The 18,070-nt window shown below is 44.3% G+C and overlaps 1 protein-coding gene across 2 annotated transcripts in view; it reads left to right on the forward strand.

Moving 5' to 3' along the window:
• The window catches only part of CHRM2 (cholinergic receptor muscarinic 2), a 176,808-nt gene extending 165,494 nt beyond the window's left edge, over nt 1–11,314 (forward strand). The window contains exon 4 of one of the 2 annotated variants that reach the window (XM_083700673.1): nt 1,581–5,262. In XM_083700673.1, coding sequence (XP_083556799.1) covers nt 1,621–3,027 — 1,407 coding nt within the window. In that variant the 5' untranslated portion in view covers nt 1,581–1,620 and the 3' untranslated portion in view covers nt 3,028–5,262. Of the gene's footprint in view, nt 1–1,580 lie in introns of both variants that reach the window. The other variant, XM_083700672.1, reaches the window with a different exon arrangement.
• Nucleotides 11,315–18,070: the final 6,756 nt, after the last annotated feature.

The following is an 18,070-nucleotide window of genomic DNA, read 5'->3' on the forward strand; positions in this document are numbered from 1 at the left end:
CAGCTCTAGGGAGTTCCGAATCACCTTCCCCGACGATTTATGATGACTCATGTCTTGGAGACCCTGAGCACATATTCAGAGTCCAGCAGAGATAAACGCACACAGAGCTAGGCTGGGGTTGTAAGCACTAAAGCTACTTTATTAAGCATAAAGCAGAACAAAAGAAAAGATATCTCCTCTCTCTGGTCTTCCTCGGAGAGAAGTCGGAAGTGAAAGCAAAAATGAACGGAAACAGAGTACAGTAAACGTTCCCGTGGTTCCAACAGTCAGTGCTGGAATGCATAACACAGACATGTGATGAACCAATCCTACATATCTGCACAGTGAGAGGAATAGAAACCCAACAGCAGCTGGCTATGTGATTTATTATCACTGTATGTTTTCTGCCAGGGAATGGGAGAGGTACTTGCCAGATTTTCTACTTCAGGTGTTAAAATAATTTAGCTACTCTTGGGTACTATGTTTGATGGGGTGGGGGTGAGTGATCATTAGCAACATGTCTTGAGCTAGCCTGTCCCCTACGGTGCTATATTGGGTTTTTATTATTATTATTTATGTAGAAGAGGATCTCTACCCTCTGCAAGGCAAGCAGAAGTCAACAAGTATAGAACAGAAGAAGAGTTCTCATCAGGTCCAGCTCACCTGCAGGGTGAAGTCACAGATACAGCCTTTTGGCAGCAGTGTCACTAGAAGGTTTGAGATAGTGTAGGGCTGCCAGATGTGCTGATTTCCTTGGACATTGCCAGGGATTTCTGAAAGGTGGCACTTTGTCCCAGATCTTAGGCAAGTCAATTGAAAAAATGCATTTATTCGGTGTTTTTGTAAAAAATAAAAAAAACACCCTAAGACATTGGGGAGACTGGCTGCACAGATGCACTGGCAGAGTAGTGCTTCTACATTTTGGTCAGACAGGCTACTGTCTGTCTGCATGTACAAGGCAGAAGTGATATCTTCCAAAGCATGTAGGAAACACCATCCCAATGGAAGGAGAGCCTGCCAGCAACGGCAAAACAAGGCAGGGTTAAGGGACAGTTCAGGGTATTTCAATGAAAATTTGCAGAGGAATAAAAGGTTTTTCCTCCAACATGTCTCTCAAGAGTTTTGCATGTCTCCAGAAGGAGTCTTACCTGATACAGTAAGAGGGCAGCAGGTGTCTTAAATTTGGTCTTTAACTGAGCGACCTTCCTCCACATGCCATTATCAAACTTCCCCTACAACTACACCATTACAAGGAAGAGGCCACACTTCAGAGTTTTGAATGTACATCCTTTTAATAATAAATAATACAATTCCATGTGTGTGTTTCATTTTAACATTATTCCTTTTGTTCTTTCCCCTAAATAACTTAATTCATATTTAGCATCTTGAGGCATAATCCAGGGGAAACTAAACAGGCCAAAGTCCCATTATAATCAATGTAAGATGAAACATTTTAACTTGAGTGTTGATTGATGAAACTCCTGAATTTTCCTTGGGATTTTCATTCCTTTGCATCTCACCTTTCCTTGAGCTCCATTTGCCAGAAATTGCATAAACTGAAATGCCTCACCATCTTTGTTTTCTTTTTCTTTCCTCTGCAGGCTTAAGTGATATTTATCTACCAGTTTGCTAGACGCAGACATGAATAACTCGACGAACATAAGCTATTTGGAGGATGTGATGCCTCTGGGGAGTCCTTATAAAACGGTTGAGGTAGTATTCATCGTCCTGGTGGCTGGCTCCCTCAGTCTCGTGACCATCATTGGGAACATCCTGGTGATGGTGTCCATTAAAGTCAACAGGCACCTGCAGACTGTCAACAATTACTTTCTTTTCAGCTTGGCATGTGCGGACTTGATAATAGGTGTCTTTTCCATGAACCTGTACACACTTTACACTGTGATTGGCTATTGGCCGCTTGGACCTGTGGTTTGTGACTTGTGGTTGGCGCTCGACTATGTGGTCAGCAATGCCTCCGTCATGAACCTTCTCATTATCAGTTTTGACCGATATTTTTGTGTCACCAAGCCTCTGACCTACCCTGTCAAGCGGACCACTAAGATGGCAGGTATGATGATCGCTGCAGCCTGGGTGCTGTCGTTCATCTTGTGGGCACCCGCAATTCTTTTTTGGCAGTTCATTGTAGGGGAGAGGACTGTCCCCGATGGGGAATGCTACATTCAGTTCCTGTCCAATGCAGCCGTCACCTTTGGCACAGCGATTGCCGCTTTCTACCTGCCTGTTATCATCATGACTATTCTTTACTGGCAAATATCTCGTGCCAGTAAGAGCAGGATTAAAAAAGACAAAAAGGGGAGTGGGCAAAACCAGGATCCAGTTTCTCCAAGCTTGGTCCAAGGTAAAATAGTAAAACCAAACAATAACAATGTTCCAACTAATGAAGATGGGGTAGAACACGGTAAAATTCAGAATGGTAAAGCCACAGGGGAATCAGTGATGGAAAATTGTGTTACTGCAGAGGAGAAGGAAAGTTCTAATGACTCCACCTCTGTCAGCGCTGTGGCTTCCAATGTGAAAGATGATGAACCCATCAAAGAGGACACCAGGGCTTCTGCCTCCCAAGTCAATGCCAAAGTGGAGAACTCCAAATTGACATGTATTAGGATACTCACAAAGTCCCCCAAAGGTGACTGTTCTGGTTCTACCAACACGACCGTGGAGATTGTAGGTCCCGATGGGCAAAATGGAGATGAGAAGCAGAACATTGTAGCACGTAAGATTGTCAAGATGACTAAGCAGCCTGCCAAAAAGAAGACACCTCCTTCCAGGGAGAAAAAGGTAACCAGGACTATATTGGCTATTCTCCTGGCCTTCATCATTACCTGGACACCATACAATGTCATGGTCCTCATCAACAGCTTCTGTGCGTCTTGCATCCCTAACACAGTATGGACCATTGGTTACTGGCTGTGCTATATCAATAGCACCATCAATCCTGCCTGCTATGCGCTCTGCAATGCTACCTTCAAGAAAACCTTTAAGCACCTCCTTATGTGTCATTACAAGAACATAGGAGCTACAAGGTAAAACAGTAATAAGTGGGGTGTGGGGAAGGGAGAAGGAAGTTCAAAGTTTTTTAAAACTATGCCACAGCACTTTATGCTCTAGAATGAAACCAAGAAGACTATAGGACACATACTGATGGGGTGGAGGGGGGGACGACATGTGCTCCATCTCCGACAACTACACTTCAGAGATCACCACTTTTCTGTCAGTGAATCACTAGGAGGCAGGAAAGGGTGGGCAGGCCAGCTGGGGATATGAACTTGAGGCAACATGCCCAGATCTCTGGTAGTCTCATGCAGAAGGGCTTTTGAATCCATTCTTCTTTTGGGGAAGTGTTCTCTTGTGTGAAGCCCGTTTAGGTTTGCTTCATCTGAAAGGGATCTGCACAAAAGCACTGGCATTTCAGTGAGAAAGACAACTCCACTGAGGGTTGTGTCTTTGTCAGTTCTTCTGGCCTGGCAGTTGCCAGTTTTGTTTGTCTGTGTTCATTTGAAAACAGTGGTGGTGGGGGAATCGTTCAACAATATCCTTCCTATATGGAATGCTTCAATGACTGGAAGAGAGAGACACGGAACAATCCAATCAGCTCAACAGATTCCATAATTTTAAAAAGTGGTGGGATTTGATGGATGTTACTATTAATTATTTACCTCTCTCCTGCTGCTTGAATCTGCATCAGAAAAAAAATAGTATATTACCTCATAATGGGCATGGTTTCAGCCAGGCTTTTAAGTACATGCTACACTTGCTCCATCTTAAGTCAAGAAGACTTAAAAGTGCTGGGATTTGGCTAGGTTGCAACCACTGGAAGCCGTGATTGGTTAACGGGTGCCACATGGTAATTGATTCTTCCTTTTTAACTGGGTCAGACGTCGCATAGCACTGATGGGCAGTTCAATGGAGTGGGAAAATGGAACCAAATGGCCCCTTTATCATTTGGCAAGCCATAGTGACTAGCCAAAGGCTTTTGAAAATGAGGCATTGGGGGCATTTGCAGCCCAGTCAGTTTGGTCTGTGAAATGGCAAAACATCCCAATGAGTCTCTTTAGGCTGTGCATTTCAGAAAGAAAAATGGTCCCCATTGAATTTTGCCCATCCATCTCACCTCTTAATTTTATGTTTCCTGCTCAAAAACTACCTTTGTGCAGGTTCTTCTCCCTGCCCACCCCCAAACTTGGGAGATACGAAACACCAACTGTTTGAAGTTCACTAAACAAATAAATTGATTAGTTATCTCAGTATGTAGTCTTCCAAAGTAAGATTTCAAAATAGTAGCTTTTTCATTAAGGCACCACACCTTGTAGGCTTTGTTTACAAGCCCAGGTTCTCAGTAACAGATGTGGTATACCTGAGACTGTGCTGTATCACTTTAGATCCCAAGTTGTGGGGTGGGTAGGTCATCCATTCGGGGGGGGGGAATCCCTACACATAGGTTGTATTCAGATGAAACATTCACTGATTCTCCAAACCATGGTTTGGAGCCATGTACCCAGCCATCATGGTGTCCTCCAGATATTGTTGGACTGCAACTCCCATCATTCTTGACCATTGATCATACTGGCTGGGGATGATGGAGTCCAGCAACATCTGGAGGTACCACACTGACTACATCTAATTAGGATGCTTAGAAATTAACTCCCTCCTGTTCCCCTTGCATTCACCACTTAATAGATTTTGTGAAACAAACATTGCCTGTGACATCTGAAACAGCAAACTGCAGTATGAAAGATTCCTCCGTACCAGGACTGCAAACAATATTCAAAATATTGTATGCAAACCCTGATTTGGAAGAATAATTCAAACCACATCTTATCACTTCAGATATCCTGTGACTTGACAAAGATGGGCATACAGGGAGGCAGGAGGGAACATTTGAAGGCAAGGCTTGCTCCTCTTCCTGCAAACAATTATTTGGATGTGACTTCTGAATGCAGTTGTAGAAAACTGACATGTCAAAAAGGATTCTAGCATTGTCTTCCATCTAATGTTATAAGTAGAAGGAATTCAGTTTTATACAGAGGAGTATTCAATCACATAAACCCCCAACATCTAAAACAGTACAGCCTGAATTAACATTTACCACCTCAGCCCAAACTAGGCCTTTGTTGCATTGCAATAAGACTTGTAGAATGCTCAGTAGGCAAGAGAAAACGGAACACAAAAAATCCATATTCCCTGGGTGTTATTTGGGGACCAGATCAGTTCAAAGCTATGATAGGTTTGTTCTGCAAGCATTCAGCAGTGGTTCAGATTTTTTTCCCCCCAAACCAGAGAAGAGAGAGAGAATTTTGATTTATTACACACATCTTATAAAATGTGCTGTGAAATTCACAGAAGTTCCATTTGCATCAATTGCTGTTGGATCACAAAAAGGGAGAGCAGCAAAGGCCACAAGGTAGCCACTGGGGCAGCAGACTGAGCAGGCACGCAAGTCACATGTTTATAGTCTTCCCTGCTATGGTGAGATGTAGTATATTTCTATTTAAATTATAGTGATTCTTTCTACATTTGTACCTATGCATATAAATTAACACATGCAAATTTTATGTAGATTAGAGTCCTAATTTGTATTCTTTTTTGAAGATGCATCCCCAGAAGGTGGGTTGCTATTGCTTACCATCAGGGAGAGGAGCAAGGCAGCAGTGAGGTAGGTGTGGTGCAAATGTATTGGCAGGAGCACCAGATTGGCTCTGCCAGTGTGTTCGCACCGCACCAACCTCCCTACTACCTTATCCCTCCTCCTCCTGGCAATTGCTGAAATAGCAATCAAAACAACAGAGCAAATGCCTCAGTACTTCAATTCTCCCCAATCCTGCTTTGAAGTACAAACAATGGGAGATGCCTGGGAGAACCAAAATGCTTGGAAGCTGATGCCTAAAAGATAAGAAACTAAGGGCTGTGAGGTCCGTCTTTACAAGGAAAATTGTTGAATTAAAGTTATAACAGCATCTTACTTTGCCTTATTTTTCTCTTCCCTTGCTTTGTTCTTATCATCCCTATGCCATATATATATATATCCCGGAGGGAGGTTATTTTCTGTGATTCAGAAAATAAATTATATTTTCATATGTATCCCATGATATCCGTGTCAGTCATAGGTTTGTCTCCAACTTTAGTCATAGTGAGAGTAGACTCACTAAAATCAATGGATTTACTTAAGACTATTGAGTTGTTTCTAACTAAATCATACTCAGAGTAGACCCATTGAAAATCAATGGATCTGAGTTAGACATATTACCTTTTAAGTTTTGAGCATGTAGAAACTGCAGAAGGATCTGAAAGTGTTATCACTTCATTCACTTAACAGAGCAAGGAGGGTCTGTCAATTTCACTCTGATAAATGACACCATCACTCCTGTTCTGAAAACAATCTCAAGCTATGCTCTTCTGTATTCCCCCTCCATTACACACTGCTCACATGAGACAGAATAACTGCAGATATACACAACGAATAGATGTATCATATATTTGTACAATACTAATCCAACTCTCTTCCCTTGTCTGACAATCAAAACTATTCACCCTTTAAGGATTCATGCTTCTCTCCCTCCGTCTTAAAAAACTGATAGATTTTTAATTCATTCTAGTGGGTGGGGCTGGGGCTGGGAATCAATAAGAGCAGAACCATTGAAACAAATCCCTCCTGGCTACTTAATGATTTCACCTTTCAAGTAAAGATTAAGTCATTGGGAATCTCTAAGGGGATTGCTCAATTTCTCATGGCTTTCCTTGTTGTCTCAGGCCTACATGGTCCCTTGGCATTCATATCATGACATCTCCCCTTTTGAAGTCTGCTTCTGTTGGATGTAAATGCAATTTATTCTCTTTTTTTAAAAAAAAATATGGTGCCTTTGAGCTTCCCAATTGTCACTTGACTCCTGACTACTTAGCAGGTTGACAAAGCCAATTACGTGTTCCCAACTTGCTGCAGCTTTTCACTGGGCACTGCAGTGAAAGAGACAATAGAATCATTGACAGCAATAATAAACCCTACCTCTGTTTGCAGAATCTACACACACTGAGAAAAGATCCTGCACCCCTTTACTTGGGATCCTTTTCCTTGCATGCAAACAAGGCAAAATTGGAAGATTAAGCTATCAATTATCCTTACTCATTGAAGGAAGGATGACCAGACCTATAATTCTCCCAAATGAGATTTGTATGGAGAAAATAAGTTGGTTATTCCTAGGCTATGTTGCCAAGAGAGGATGCACTATTGACGTTCTCTACCAATCATCCTTGAATGGTGACTGATCACCAACCAGCTGCGGTCAGTGGGAAGGTGGAATTTACCTGACCTCCCATCATCAAGAGGGGTAGGGGTGAGGTCAGTGTGCTGCAGATCCAACTTGACATTCCTGCTGATGTGTTTGCATCGCACTAACCTCACCACTATCTCTTGCCTCTCCCTCCCAGGACACTGCAGTGACACTGGTGATGGGAGGTCAAATAAGTGCTCCCACTGCACCTATTGCTGCTGTCACCAACAAGACAGTATCATATCAGGAATAATTTGTGAGCATCTAAATCACTCTAAAGGGACACTTGCAAGAATGCTTCCCATTTAGTACTTCCCATTGTCTGCAACCTTGGGTCCTCAGATGTTGTTGGACTATAGGTCCCATCATGCTTGACTATTGGCTGAGCTGGCTGGGAGTGATGGGAGTTGTAGTCCAACAACACCTGGGGCCTCAAGGTTGAAGAACACCAATCTATAGCTTATGCCTTCCACCCATCTGTTTCTCTGATGATTCTATTTGTAAATCAAAAGTGTTTTATGGGATAAAGTAACTGCATTAATGAGACAAGGTGGCCACATAAGACATATAGCAGAAATCAAGCTGAAGCTTTTCATTGGATGGAGATAAATGGGGTCACCTGTAAACTTCTACAGATCAAACTGATGTTTAATTAATGGCAACAGGCAAATTCAAAAGTCGGCAGCTCCTAGTCCCATTTTTCTTCTTTTTAACTCCCAGGCAATAGCTATATAAATCTGTGAGGAGCTGCTAAAACAATGCATCTTTCCCCTGAGGGATATATGTGCAAGTTTCTGATTCAGATGCTATAAAGGGAGAGAGACAAAAGTAGAAATGTGACACAATTGTGCTTCCTGTCCTCAGCCCCTTTGCCTACTTCAGTGTCACATCCAAAGCCATCAACACAACCCCTACAATTGCTTCCCTCTTTGAAACATTATCATCAGACGTTTTGAGGGAAGAGGAAGCAATTGAAATAGATTCCCCAGCCTGCTTCCCCTAGCAATAGCCTTCTTTCCAGTTTCCATATTTTGTTTCAATGTGTCTGAATTGTATCGAGTGAAAACACTATTTCTGGCAAGTGGACATTTTACCAAAACATTGTAGATTGATTCCTAAAAGGCTTTGCAGCATGGAATGACAAAACATCTACCTGCATTGAAACAAATCTGGACTTTGGTGTGGATGGAAGCAATCTTATGGCAGCTTACCAAATTTAGGCCTCTCTCATGTGAGGCATCCTTTAGGCATTTTGTTCCTGCAATGTTTGAAGGTCTGAGCCTAGTGGGAGCTGGAGTGTACACCTCTGAACTTAGCTGGGACATTACTATGTGGCAAGGTTGGCCCCATTCAAGAAGCCACGAGCTTTCAACTGTACCTGAAGTCAGTCTCATATTTATATATGTAGCAAGATAGTAAAATCCATTTCAGGTTGAGTGTTCACATAGCTGCCATTTCTAAAATAGAAAGCATATTGCAGAAATGTGGAGAAACACTTGTCTCGAGGACAGGGCTGGCATTGGCACATAACATGTTTGGGCAAGGCCTGGGGCCACTGCAGCTGAGGGCTATAGTAGCAGCCATTTTCTTCCTTTCATTGGCTTTGGATCTAGTCCCTGACACATCATTCCTCTAGGCTTGTTCAGACAATACAATGAACACAAGTATAAGCTGTCTCTACCCATGCACAAATGTTTGTGTGAGAGTGTACTCTTTTTGATTTGTACAGCTCAGCGGTTGTGTACACGGGCTGCACACTCATGAACCATCAGAAGTTGTGACAGTCAAACTGTCTGTGTACACATCTGTGTACAGACTGTATGCTTGTTGAATGTAATGTGTGAACGCACTTGCAACAGGGCCCAGAGGCACTGTGGGGGCATTAAGAGGGCAACATTGCAGCCACACAGCCCAGTCCTTCTCTCAGCACCATGTCCCACCCCTACAAACTTTCTGTGGTGGTGGGTGGGTGACCAGCCACTAGAGTGGTGCTTGGGTGGGTATGAATTGGGAGAAGGAGGCTCTTGAAGGCTCTACTTCTTCAAGAAAAGAAATTGTCTCCAGTACTGGGCCTATTCAGAATAGCCCCGTTGAAATTAATGAACATGTCTAACTTAGGCCCAGTTATTTCAGTGGATCTACTCTAGATACACAACGCCAAACCCCACTGGGTGTTCCCAACATCCTGCATGGCCCTCAAGTTGCTAAAAGAATCGACATTTTGTACAAAATTATTCACTTCTGCCTAAAGCAGTTTAATTCTACTGGATTCAATGCGACAAAGGCCCAGTTTCTGTGTCATCCTGTTAGTGGGATGGGCATTGGGAAGACAGAACATCTGGGCAGCTAGAAGCTGCACGATTCACATGAAGGGATACTCGCATGGTACTCCCTATAGTAAAAGGCTTCTCTGGCATGATTATGGCTCAGCTGGACAATGTGAGATGCTCTCCTAATCACGGAGACAGCCTTCCAAATCACATGGGGGGGACCTCTCCTGGCAGTCAATATCCTGGTGGAATAATGAAGCAAGCATGAACAGAGTTAACACATGGTTTCCTATTGCTGATTACGGAAAGAACCATGCTCCAGATTGGGTTCTTCCCTCCCCACCCTTCTCCATGGCCAGCAATAAGTAACTGCAGGTGCTCACCATCTTTAAGACAAAAAAAGGGATGTTGTGTCATATGATCACAGGCAAGAATGTGGTATGAAAAACCTTACATGTTGGTCCCAGTATCCATTGTGGAGAAATGTATCTTATCATGTGTTTGATGTACTCACACTTTGACCAAATGATGTTTAATTACTGGAAATAGAAAGTTGAGAAATGGGGGATCCAACTGTGTTTCTCCAGCCCCGCCAAAGGGACAAACTCGAGAGTGACTGCAGACAAACTCCTTTATGTCCTCCTACAGTATCTTCTGGGAGGATACAGGATGTCTGGATGCCACAGGTGATTCCATGTCATCTTTACAGTTGCACCCCAAAGATTGGCCATCCTGTACCAAACTGCATAATAATGTTAGTAAGGGGCTGCCAAGGGTCATTAATAAATGGACTTTCAACAATTTATCTGTAACTACTGGTGCCATATTGAGGAGGACAGTGTTGAGCTAGAGGCTAAATACCATCTGTAAATACCTACCAGTGACGTGTTTTGACATGACCCAACCATCACTTGGCTATGTACAGATATAATACAGCACCTGTAATATTGTTGAACTTTTGAGTTACAATGTAAATAAAGCTACAATGAATGTCTGATTACTCTTCAAACTATATGTACGAGGAAGGGTGCAATCCTTCCTGAGATCTTTTGGGTTGTGTTTTGGGTTTTCACTTTTCCTTTCCTTTTCTTTTTTAAGAATCCTGTTGTTCCTTTACAAAGGCTAGAATTCTTGTCTTAAAAACTACTGTAAGAATGAGAGAGTGCATTACTCATAAAGGATGTGTGGACACTGACGGCAAGGAAGATAATGAGCTGAATTAAGATCATTATTGCCAAGGCTGCTGAGTCCGGGCTGCATTCTTGATGATGCCGTATCTTTGATCTCATAGAAATAAGATAAGCACAAATGTTATGGTTGACTTTGCAAAGCCCAACCATCGTAATATACATATATACATATATATATTATAGATATATATTTATATAATCTGTATAGATATACATATAATTTACACAGTATTCATGCGGAGAAAGTGAAGCATGATGGAGAGAGATACCTCTGAGAATCTGTACATAATGTTGCCATCCATCCAAGGTGGAGGGTGTGGGAGGAAAGATTACAGGATTCAGCATTAGTGACATTACAATGCATTATGCAGGATATGTGGAGCTGTAACCCATTCAGAGGCCAGGACTTCAACAGAAGAAACCTCATGTAGGGCTGAATTGAAGAGAATCTGAAATATTTTGGAGACACACACAGAAAAATCTACATGCAATATATGTGTATGTACTTCTGCCAAGTTGTATTCCTAGTTTGAGCATTGCATTAAGAAGCAAAATATACTAACTAATAAAAATGTTTTTGTATGTGGTACCTCTGCTTATTTGTCCACTGTATTGTGAGATGTGAAATTAGTATACTCTGCAAATTAAAAGAGAGCAAGAGCGAGCACAGGTTGTCTTTGCACCAACTCAATGGTCCCTGGAGAAAGTATTTCTGCTGCAAGAGATCCATAGTCTCAACTCAAATGATAACAAATTTTATCTGTAGAAGAGAGCTCAAAAGCCATTACTATAATTCAGCACTGGACTCAGTTCTCCATGTGTGCAAACAATTTTAGAGATAAGTCACTGCAGAAGAGGCCAGGTTTCCTTCAGTGAGCACTACTGGGAGGCCACAGAATCACAGAGCTGGAAAGTGGTGCAGCAAAAAGCTATGTAGTCTAACTTATTCGTTAAGAGACTTGGTTATAAATCAGTTCCCCAGCCTCCCACAGTAACCCACAAAAACCAGACCACAGTGAGCCACACTACATAAGGAACTGAACACAACCTCACTCTCCACATTAGTGATTCCCACCAGCACCTGGTAATTAGAGGCATACTGCCCTGGACAATGGAAGTATAACAGAATCACCACAACCAATAGACATTTATACCCTCTATGGATTTGTCTAAACATCTTTCCACTTCATCCACATTGGTGGCTATAACTACATCTCTGACTGTATTCCCCCTCCCCCTGGTATTTTTACATTAACCCTTTTCAAGCAATGACTTAACTGTTGTATGTCATACTCAAGGATAGGGATGGATAAAGGTAGAGGTAAAGGGACCCCTGACCATCAAGTCCAATCATGACCGACTCTGGGGTTGCAGCACTCATCTCGCTTTATTGACTGAAGGAGCCAGCATACAGCTTCCGGGTCATGTGGCCTGCATAACTAAGCCGCTTCTGGAGAACCAGAGCAGCGCACAGAAACGCTGTTTACCTTCCTGCTGGAGCAGTACCTATTTATCTACTTGCACTTTGACGTGCTTTCAAACTGCTAGGTTGGCAGGAGCAGGGACTAAGCAATAGGAGCTCATCCCGTCACGGGGATTCAAACCGCCCACCTTCTGATTGGCAAGTCCTAGGCTCTGTGGTTTAACCCACAGCACCACCCACGTCCCTATAGGGATGGATACTTGTGTACAATTCCCATATGCCCCAGCCATCATGGCCATTGATCACAGAGGATGGGAGCTGTAGTCCAACAAGATCTGGAGAGCCACCTGTTCTCAGCTGTCTCCCTGCTCTGGGTCTGTGGCTCGTCTTCTAGCATGCTTGAAGTCATGTCCTTAATATGGGAAACACCTCCTCAGAAAGGATGCACAGCTTACTGGACCTTCTCCAACTAGAGGATGGTCTCCTGCCTGTATACTAGACTAAAACTTCAGGGTAAGCCCAACTTTCCATTGTTGGAAAGTTGAGTGTAACTATCTTCTGTTCATGACATGCAAGAACTATTCTGGCAAAATGGAAGGAAACACTGATTGTGTACAGAACCATCCATTCTGAGCCTACTTTACTCTACAATATAAAGCGAAGGAATCCCACTAGTCTACTACAGGGATGTTCTTTGCTTCTTTTCTCCCTGTCAACCTTGCCTGCTTTCACCTCTCAAAGGATTCTACAGGTTAACACACACTTATTCTAAAGGTTTATGCAGCCTAAGACAATTGTGAATTAGTGGAGAGGCAGAAGGAGAATGGTCAAACATGCATTCTCACTTTTGTGCAGGACCAGTGCACACATAAGTTGTATATGCGTGATCTGTGCATATGATCAGCAGCTAATGGGGAGAGGGAGGGAGAAAAGCCATTTCTCTCTGGTAAAAAAAAGATTTGATCTGTTTTATTTATTTTGTTGCTCAGTCCTTTCAACAGATTCTTTGCTGTTCACTCTTTTAAAAAAGGATGCAAAAGGTCACAGAACAAATTGGAGGGAAGCAGAACCTTTGTCCAAGGGTAACATTAGCAACTGAGCATGGAAGCTTGATTCAAAAGGTTTAAAAGCTACATTTATTTTGATTGGATTAAGCAATCCACTCTACAAAATCCCTTCCTTTGAAATCCCTACTGATGTTTCGGGCAAAGCAAATCCAACAAGCTTGTTCACTTTAGGTGAAATTTAGCTCAGTTGGAGATATACAAACTCGGCCCCCTGAGAAATTGCTCTGATCTGAATGGGATTATTTTAGCTTCATTAAAAATTGTCATGGTTGTGTGTGTGTGTGTGTGCTTAGTAACACCCACCAAAGTCATCTTGAATTTTCAGTCAAGTGAAATTTGGTAGCAATTCTATTTTCGATGTATGCACCCTTCTCTTTAACAATTTAAAACAATTCCGTATATATCCCTAATACATACGTGGACGAGACTAAAGATCACCATTTAAAAGGCTTGTTGGAAAAAGAAGTTTTATGATAGGAGCCAAAAAGACAACAGAGACAGTGCCTGTCTGGTGCATAAGTGGAGGAGAGAAAGGGATTTGCAGCACTGGGGCTGGAGGCTTGAAACAGCCCTAGCAGAAAGCATTCCCTGAAAGCAAAAAGTCTGAAAACCACAGAAGTCAGTGAAGAGAAGAGAGCACCTCCTCCTGAAGCACTGATTTGAAAAAAGAGAGAAACACGCAGAGAATTCTCAATGGATTTTTCTTTGAGAAGGGAAACTCACCATTGACCCTCCCTGACCATCCTTTTTGTACAGGTGAAGCTTACACTGAAATGTGGCCAGTTGCTCATCACTCATGGCCCATCTAACCTGAGTTAGGCATGGCATTAGCAGTGCTAATGCAGCCTGACAGCCCATTCACATTAGCTCCCCTCCATCAGTCTGCATTAGCATTCGCGTTAGCTAATATGCTATGAAAGTCACTTTCCAATAATATTACTGCTCATGAATACTAACCTGAAATGATATGAGCCATACAAAGGAGGGGGGCTGCTAATCTGATTGGGTTAGCTAATATGACACAGCCCTGAAGGGGGAATAAGTGGCAGCCTCTGGTTCCAATGCATGGCGCCTCCTGACCCTGCTTTGCATCATTCACACAAGTGACAAAGTATAATGGAGATGCAAAGATGTATTGCACCCCAGAGTTTTCAGGGCAGCAAGGCTTGGGGGCAAACCAATCAGCTTTTCATTGTTCTAAGGCAGAGAGGGGGAGCCTGTGTCCCTCTCAATGCTGTTGGACTCCAACTCCCATCAGCCCCAGCCAACATGTTCAATGGCCAGGGATGATGGGAGTTGTAGTCCAGCAAACATCAGGAGGCTTAGGGTGGCCCACATGACTCATCTCAGTTCCTTTTAATCTTCACAACAAGCTTGTGAGGTAGGTTAGGATGTGAATTAATGTCACCTGGTGAACTTTTTGGCAGAGTAGGGATTTGAATCTAGGTCCCTACTAAACACGACATTCCGCACCATGTGTACCCTTACCCTTGTTTACATTTTACCATACATTTTACTGCACGTTGGCACCTGATGTGTGGCAAAATGGATAGTGAAATGCTAAAATGATCAATAGACCTTTTTTCTGGGTAGTTTTGCCAGCTCAGCTGGACTCAGATTAAACCTTGGTGAGAAGACTCAGCGATGGGGAAGAGCTCCCTCTGCCTGTTGCACAGAGAAGTGCCTCTGACCAACATTTGTATTCAAGGAGGCAAGTCCAACTCAGTCCCTGCCTTCCCCTATGAATCAGGAACTTTCAAGACTTGTTTGCCACCCATTAGGGAAGGAGATGAAATCTGACCCTTTAAAGGCAATGCTCCCTAATTCACACTCTCCAAAACAATATGTGAACAGAAACATAGCCATCTTTGAAATTTGCACTTCTTCAAATTTTGAAATGCAGTTTTCCAGCCAAAAAGGCAGACACTGGTCTAAATGTGTGCAAAAAATAAAATCTAATAAGATGCATCCATTAGTGAAAACAACTAATGCATTGTATTTGGGGAAATTGTTTTGCAAAGATGAATGTGTTAGGCAAAATGTGTTTATTTTATTTATTTAAGAAAAATTGTGATAAAACTTCTAAGAGGTTTACAAAATTGCCCACAAAAATGTGTCTATAGAGAGGCATTTGCACTAAAATGCAAGAGGACTTTAAAAAATAAATAATGAACTACTAAATGTTGTGAACATGTGGAGAACTGAACTTGAAGACTGGGAGGGAAATCAGCAACTGAAATGGACAGACCAGCCCATCCATGCTGCCTGCCACCTGCTCTGCTACAGGAAACAAAAAGCATTCTAGCCAGATGGTTGACTATATCTTTGTATGTTTCCCCAACAATCGCAGTTGCAACTGCTCCTTTGCCTGGAGGACACCAACGAGGACGTGCCTAAAAAATTACTGGTTTATGTAGACTGTCACTCATCATGTTAACCAATCAGAAAGTACACACATGTAAGTGGAGGATGTAACCATTCTGAAATTTCATAGAATCATAGGGTTGGGTGACCCCAGAGAATCATCTAGTCCAACCCTCTGCAATGCAGGACTATGTAGCTGTCCCATACAGGGATTGAACCTATAACCTTAGCCTTATCAGCACCATGTTCTACCCAACTGAGCTATTTCAGGAGCAAATAAGAGGCTTTGCCAAAAAATGACCCCATAGAAAGCTTGAGTCCCTGACACACCCTAAAACCAGCTTCTCCAGCTTGGTGCCTTCCAGATATTGTTAAACTACCTTGACCATTGGCCATGCTGACCGGGGCTGAGGGGAGTTGAAGTTCTTAGAAAGCAAGCTTGAGCCAATGAAGTGCCACGGTTGGAAAGGAAATTAATTAGGAAAAAGGAAGAGCCTGTGAAATCATTCTGCAGTTAATAGAAATAGATATATATGCTCTGTTATTATATCCCCTTCTCTCTCTCCCTCCACCCCAATAAATCTAGCAAGCCTCTAGGTCTTGTGAGTAAAGTGCCACTCTCCACAGCTGCCGTCACACAATTCTGCAAAAGGTCCATCACTTCACACTGGGGGAAAAAACAATTGGTGTCACAACAGATTAACATAAACCCCCTTTCCTTTCCACAGCAGGGAATTTCTTGATTACCATAAGCCTCAGCTTCATTAAAATATCACAAGACGGAGCATATTTCTGACATTTCCAGAGTGCATCTCTCCCTCCCCCCCCCTCGACTGCCCACCCTCAACTTGCTCATTGTTGCCAGAAGCCATTCTCAAAGATGTGGGAGGACGATTCATTTTAACCAGGAGCAGTTTTTCGAGGATGAGCCCGTCTTTATTCTAATACGCTTCCAAGGTAAGGACTAAAAGACTATTCCCCAAACAGAGCACCTCTTCAAAGGATGGTGAGGACGCCAACAGACTCAGGAGCTTTTCCCAGAGATGCAGAGCTGAAATACAGTGGTGCCCCGCAAGACGAAGGCCTCGCAAGACGAAAAACCCGCTAGACGAAAGGGTTTTCCGTTTTGGAGGCGCTTCGCAAAACGAATTTCCCTATGGGCTTGCTTCGCAAGAAGAAAGCCCATAGGGAAATCTCCGGGGACCTCTTTTAAATGCTAGCGGTGGGGAGCAAAGCCTTTTCCCCCCCTCCGGCCTTCAGAAGAGGTCCAGGAAGGCCGGCGGGGGCCGAAAGGCTTTGCTCCCCACCGCCAGCATTTTAAAAGCAGTCCGGGATAGCAGGGAAGCGCTTCCCGCTATCCCGGATGGCTTTTGAAGGCAGGCGGCGGGGGGGGGGAGCAAAGACTTTCGCCCCCCACCGGCCTACAGAAGAGGTCCTGGACCTCTTCTGAAGGCGGGCGGGGGGCAAAAGTCTTTGCTCCCCCCTGCCTGCCTTCCGGGAGAGCGGAGAAACGCAGCGCTGCTAGTAATGCTAGCGGTGGGGAGCAAAGCCTTTCCCCCCCCTCCGGCCTTCAGAAGAGGTCCAGGAAGGCCGGCGGGGGCCGAAAGGCTTTGCTCCCCACCGCCAGCATTTTAAAAGCAGTCCGGGATAGCAGGGAAGCGCTTCCCGCTATCCCGGATGGCTTTTGAAGGCAGGCGGCGGGGGGGGGAGCAAAGACTTTCGCCCCCCACCGGCCTACAGAAGAGGTCCTGGACCTCTTCTGAAGGCGGGCGGGGGGCAAAAGTCTTTGCTCCCCCCTGCCTGCCTTCCGGGAGAGCGGAGAAACGCAGCGCTGCGTTTCTCCGCTCTCCCGGGAAGGCAGGCAGGGGGGACAAAGACTTTTGCCCCCCGCCCACCTTCAGAAGAGGTCCAGGACCTCTTCTGAAGGCCGCTGGGGGGCGAAAGTCTTTGTCCCCCCTGCCTGCCTTCCCGGGGGCTTTTAAATCGCCCCGGGACAGCGGATAATTCCTCCACTGTCCCGGGGCGATTTTAAAATGCTGGCGGGCAGCAGCGCTGCCGCCCGCCAGCATTTTAAGATCACCCCAGACAGCGGAGAAGTCCTCCGCTGTCCCGGGGTTTTTAAAATGCTGGTGGGCGGCAGCGAAGGCTTCACGGGCAGCAGCGCTGCCGCCCGCCAGCATTTTAAAATCGCCCCGGAGCGGAGAAGTCTCCGCTGTCTGAGGTGATCTTAAAATGCTGGCGGGCGGCAGCGCTGCTGCCCGCGAAGCCTTCGCTGCCGCCCACCAGCATTTTAAAATCGCCCCGGGAGCGGAGAAGTCTCCGCTGTCTGGGGTGATCTTAAAATGCTGGCGGGCGGCAGCGCTGCTGCCCGCGAAGCCTTCGCTGCCGCCCGCCAGCATTTTAAAAACCCCGGGACAGCGGAGGACTTCTCCGCTGTCTGGGGTGATCTTAAAATGCTGGCGGGCGGCAGCGCTGCTGCCCGCCAGCATTT

The sequence above is a fragment of the Podarcis gaigeae genome, assembly GCF_964106915.1.
Source record: "Podarcis gaigeae genome assembly, chromosome: 10".
Classification (NCBI taxonomy): Eukaryota; Metazoa; Chordata; class Lepidosauria; order Squamata; family Lacertidae; genus Podarcis; species Podarcis gaigeae.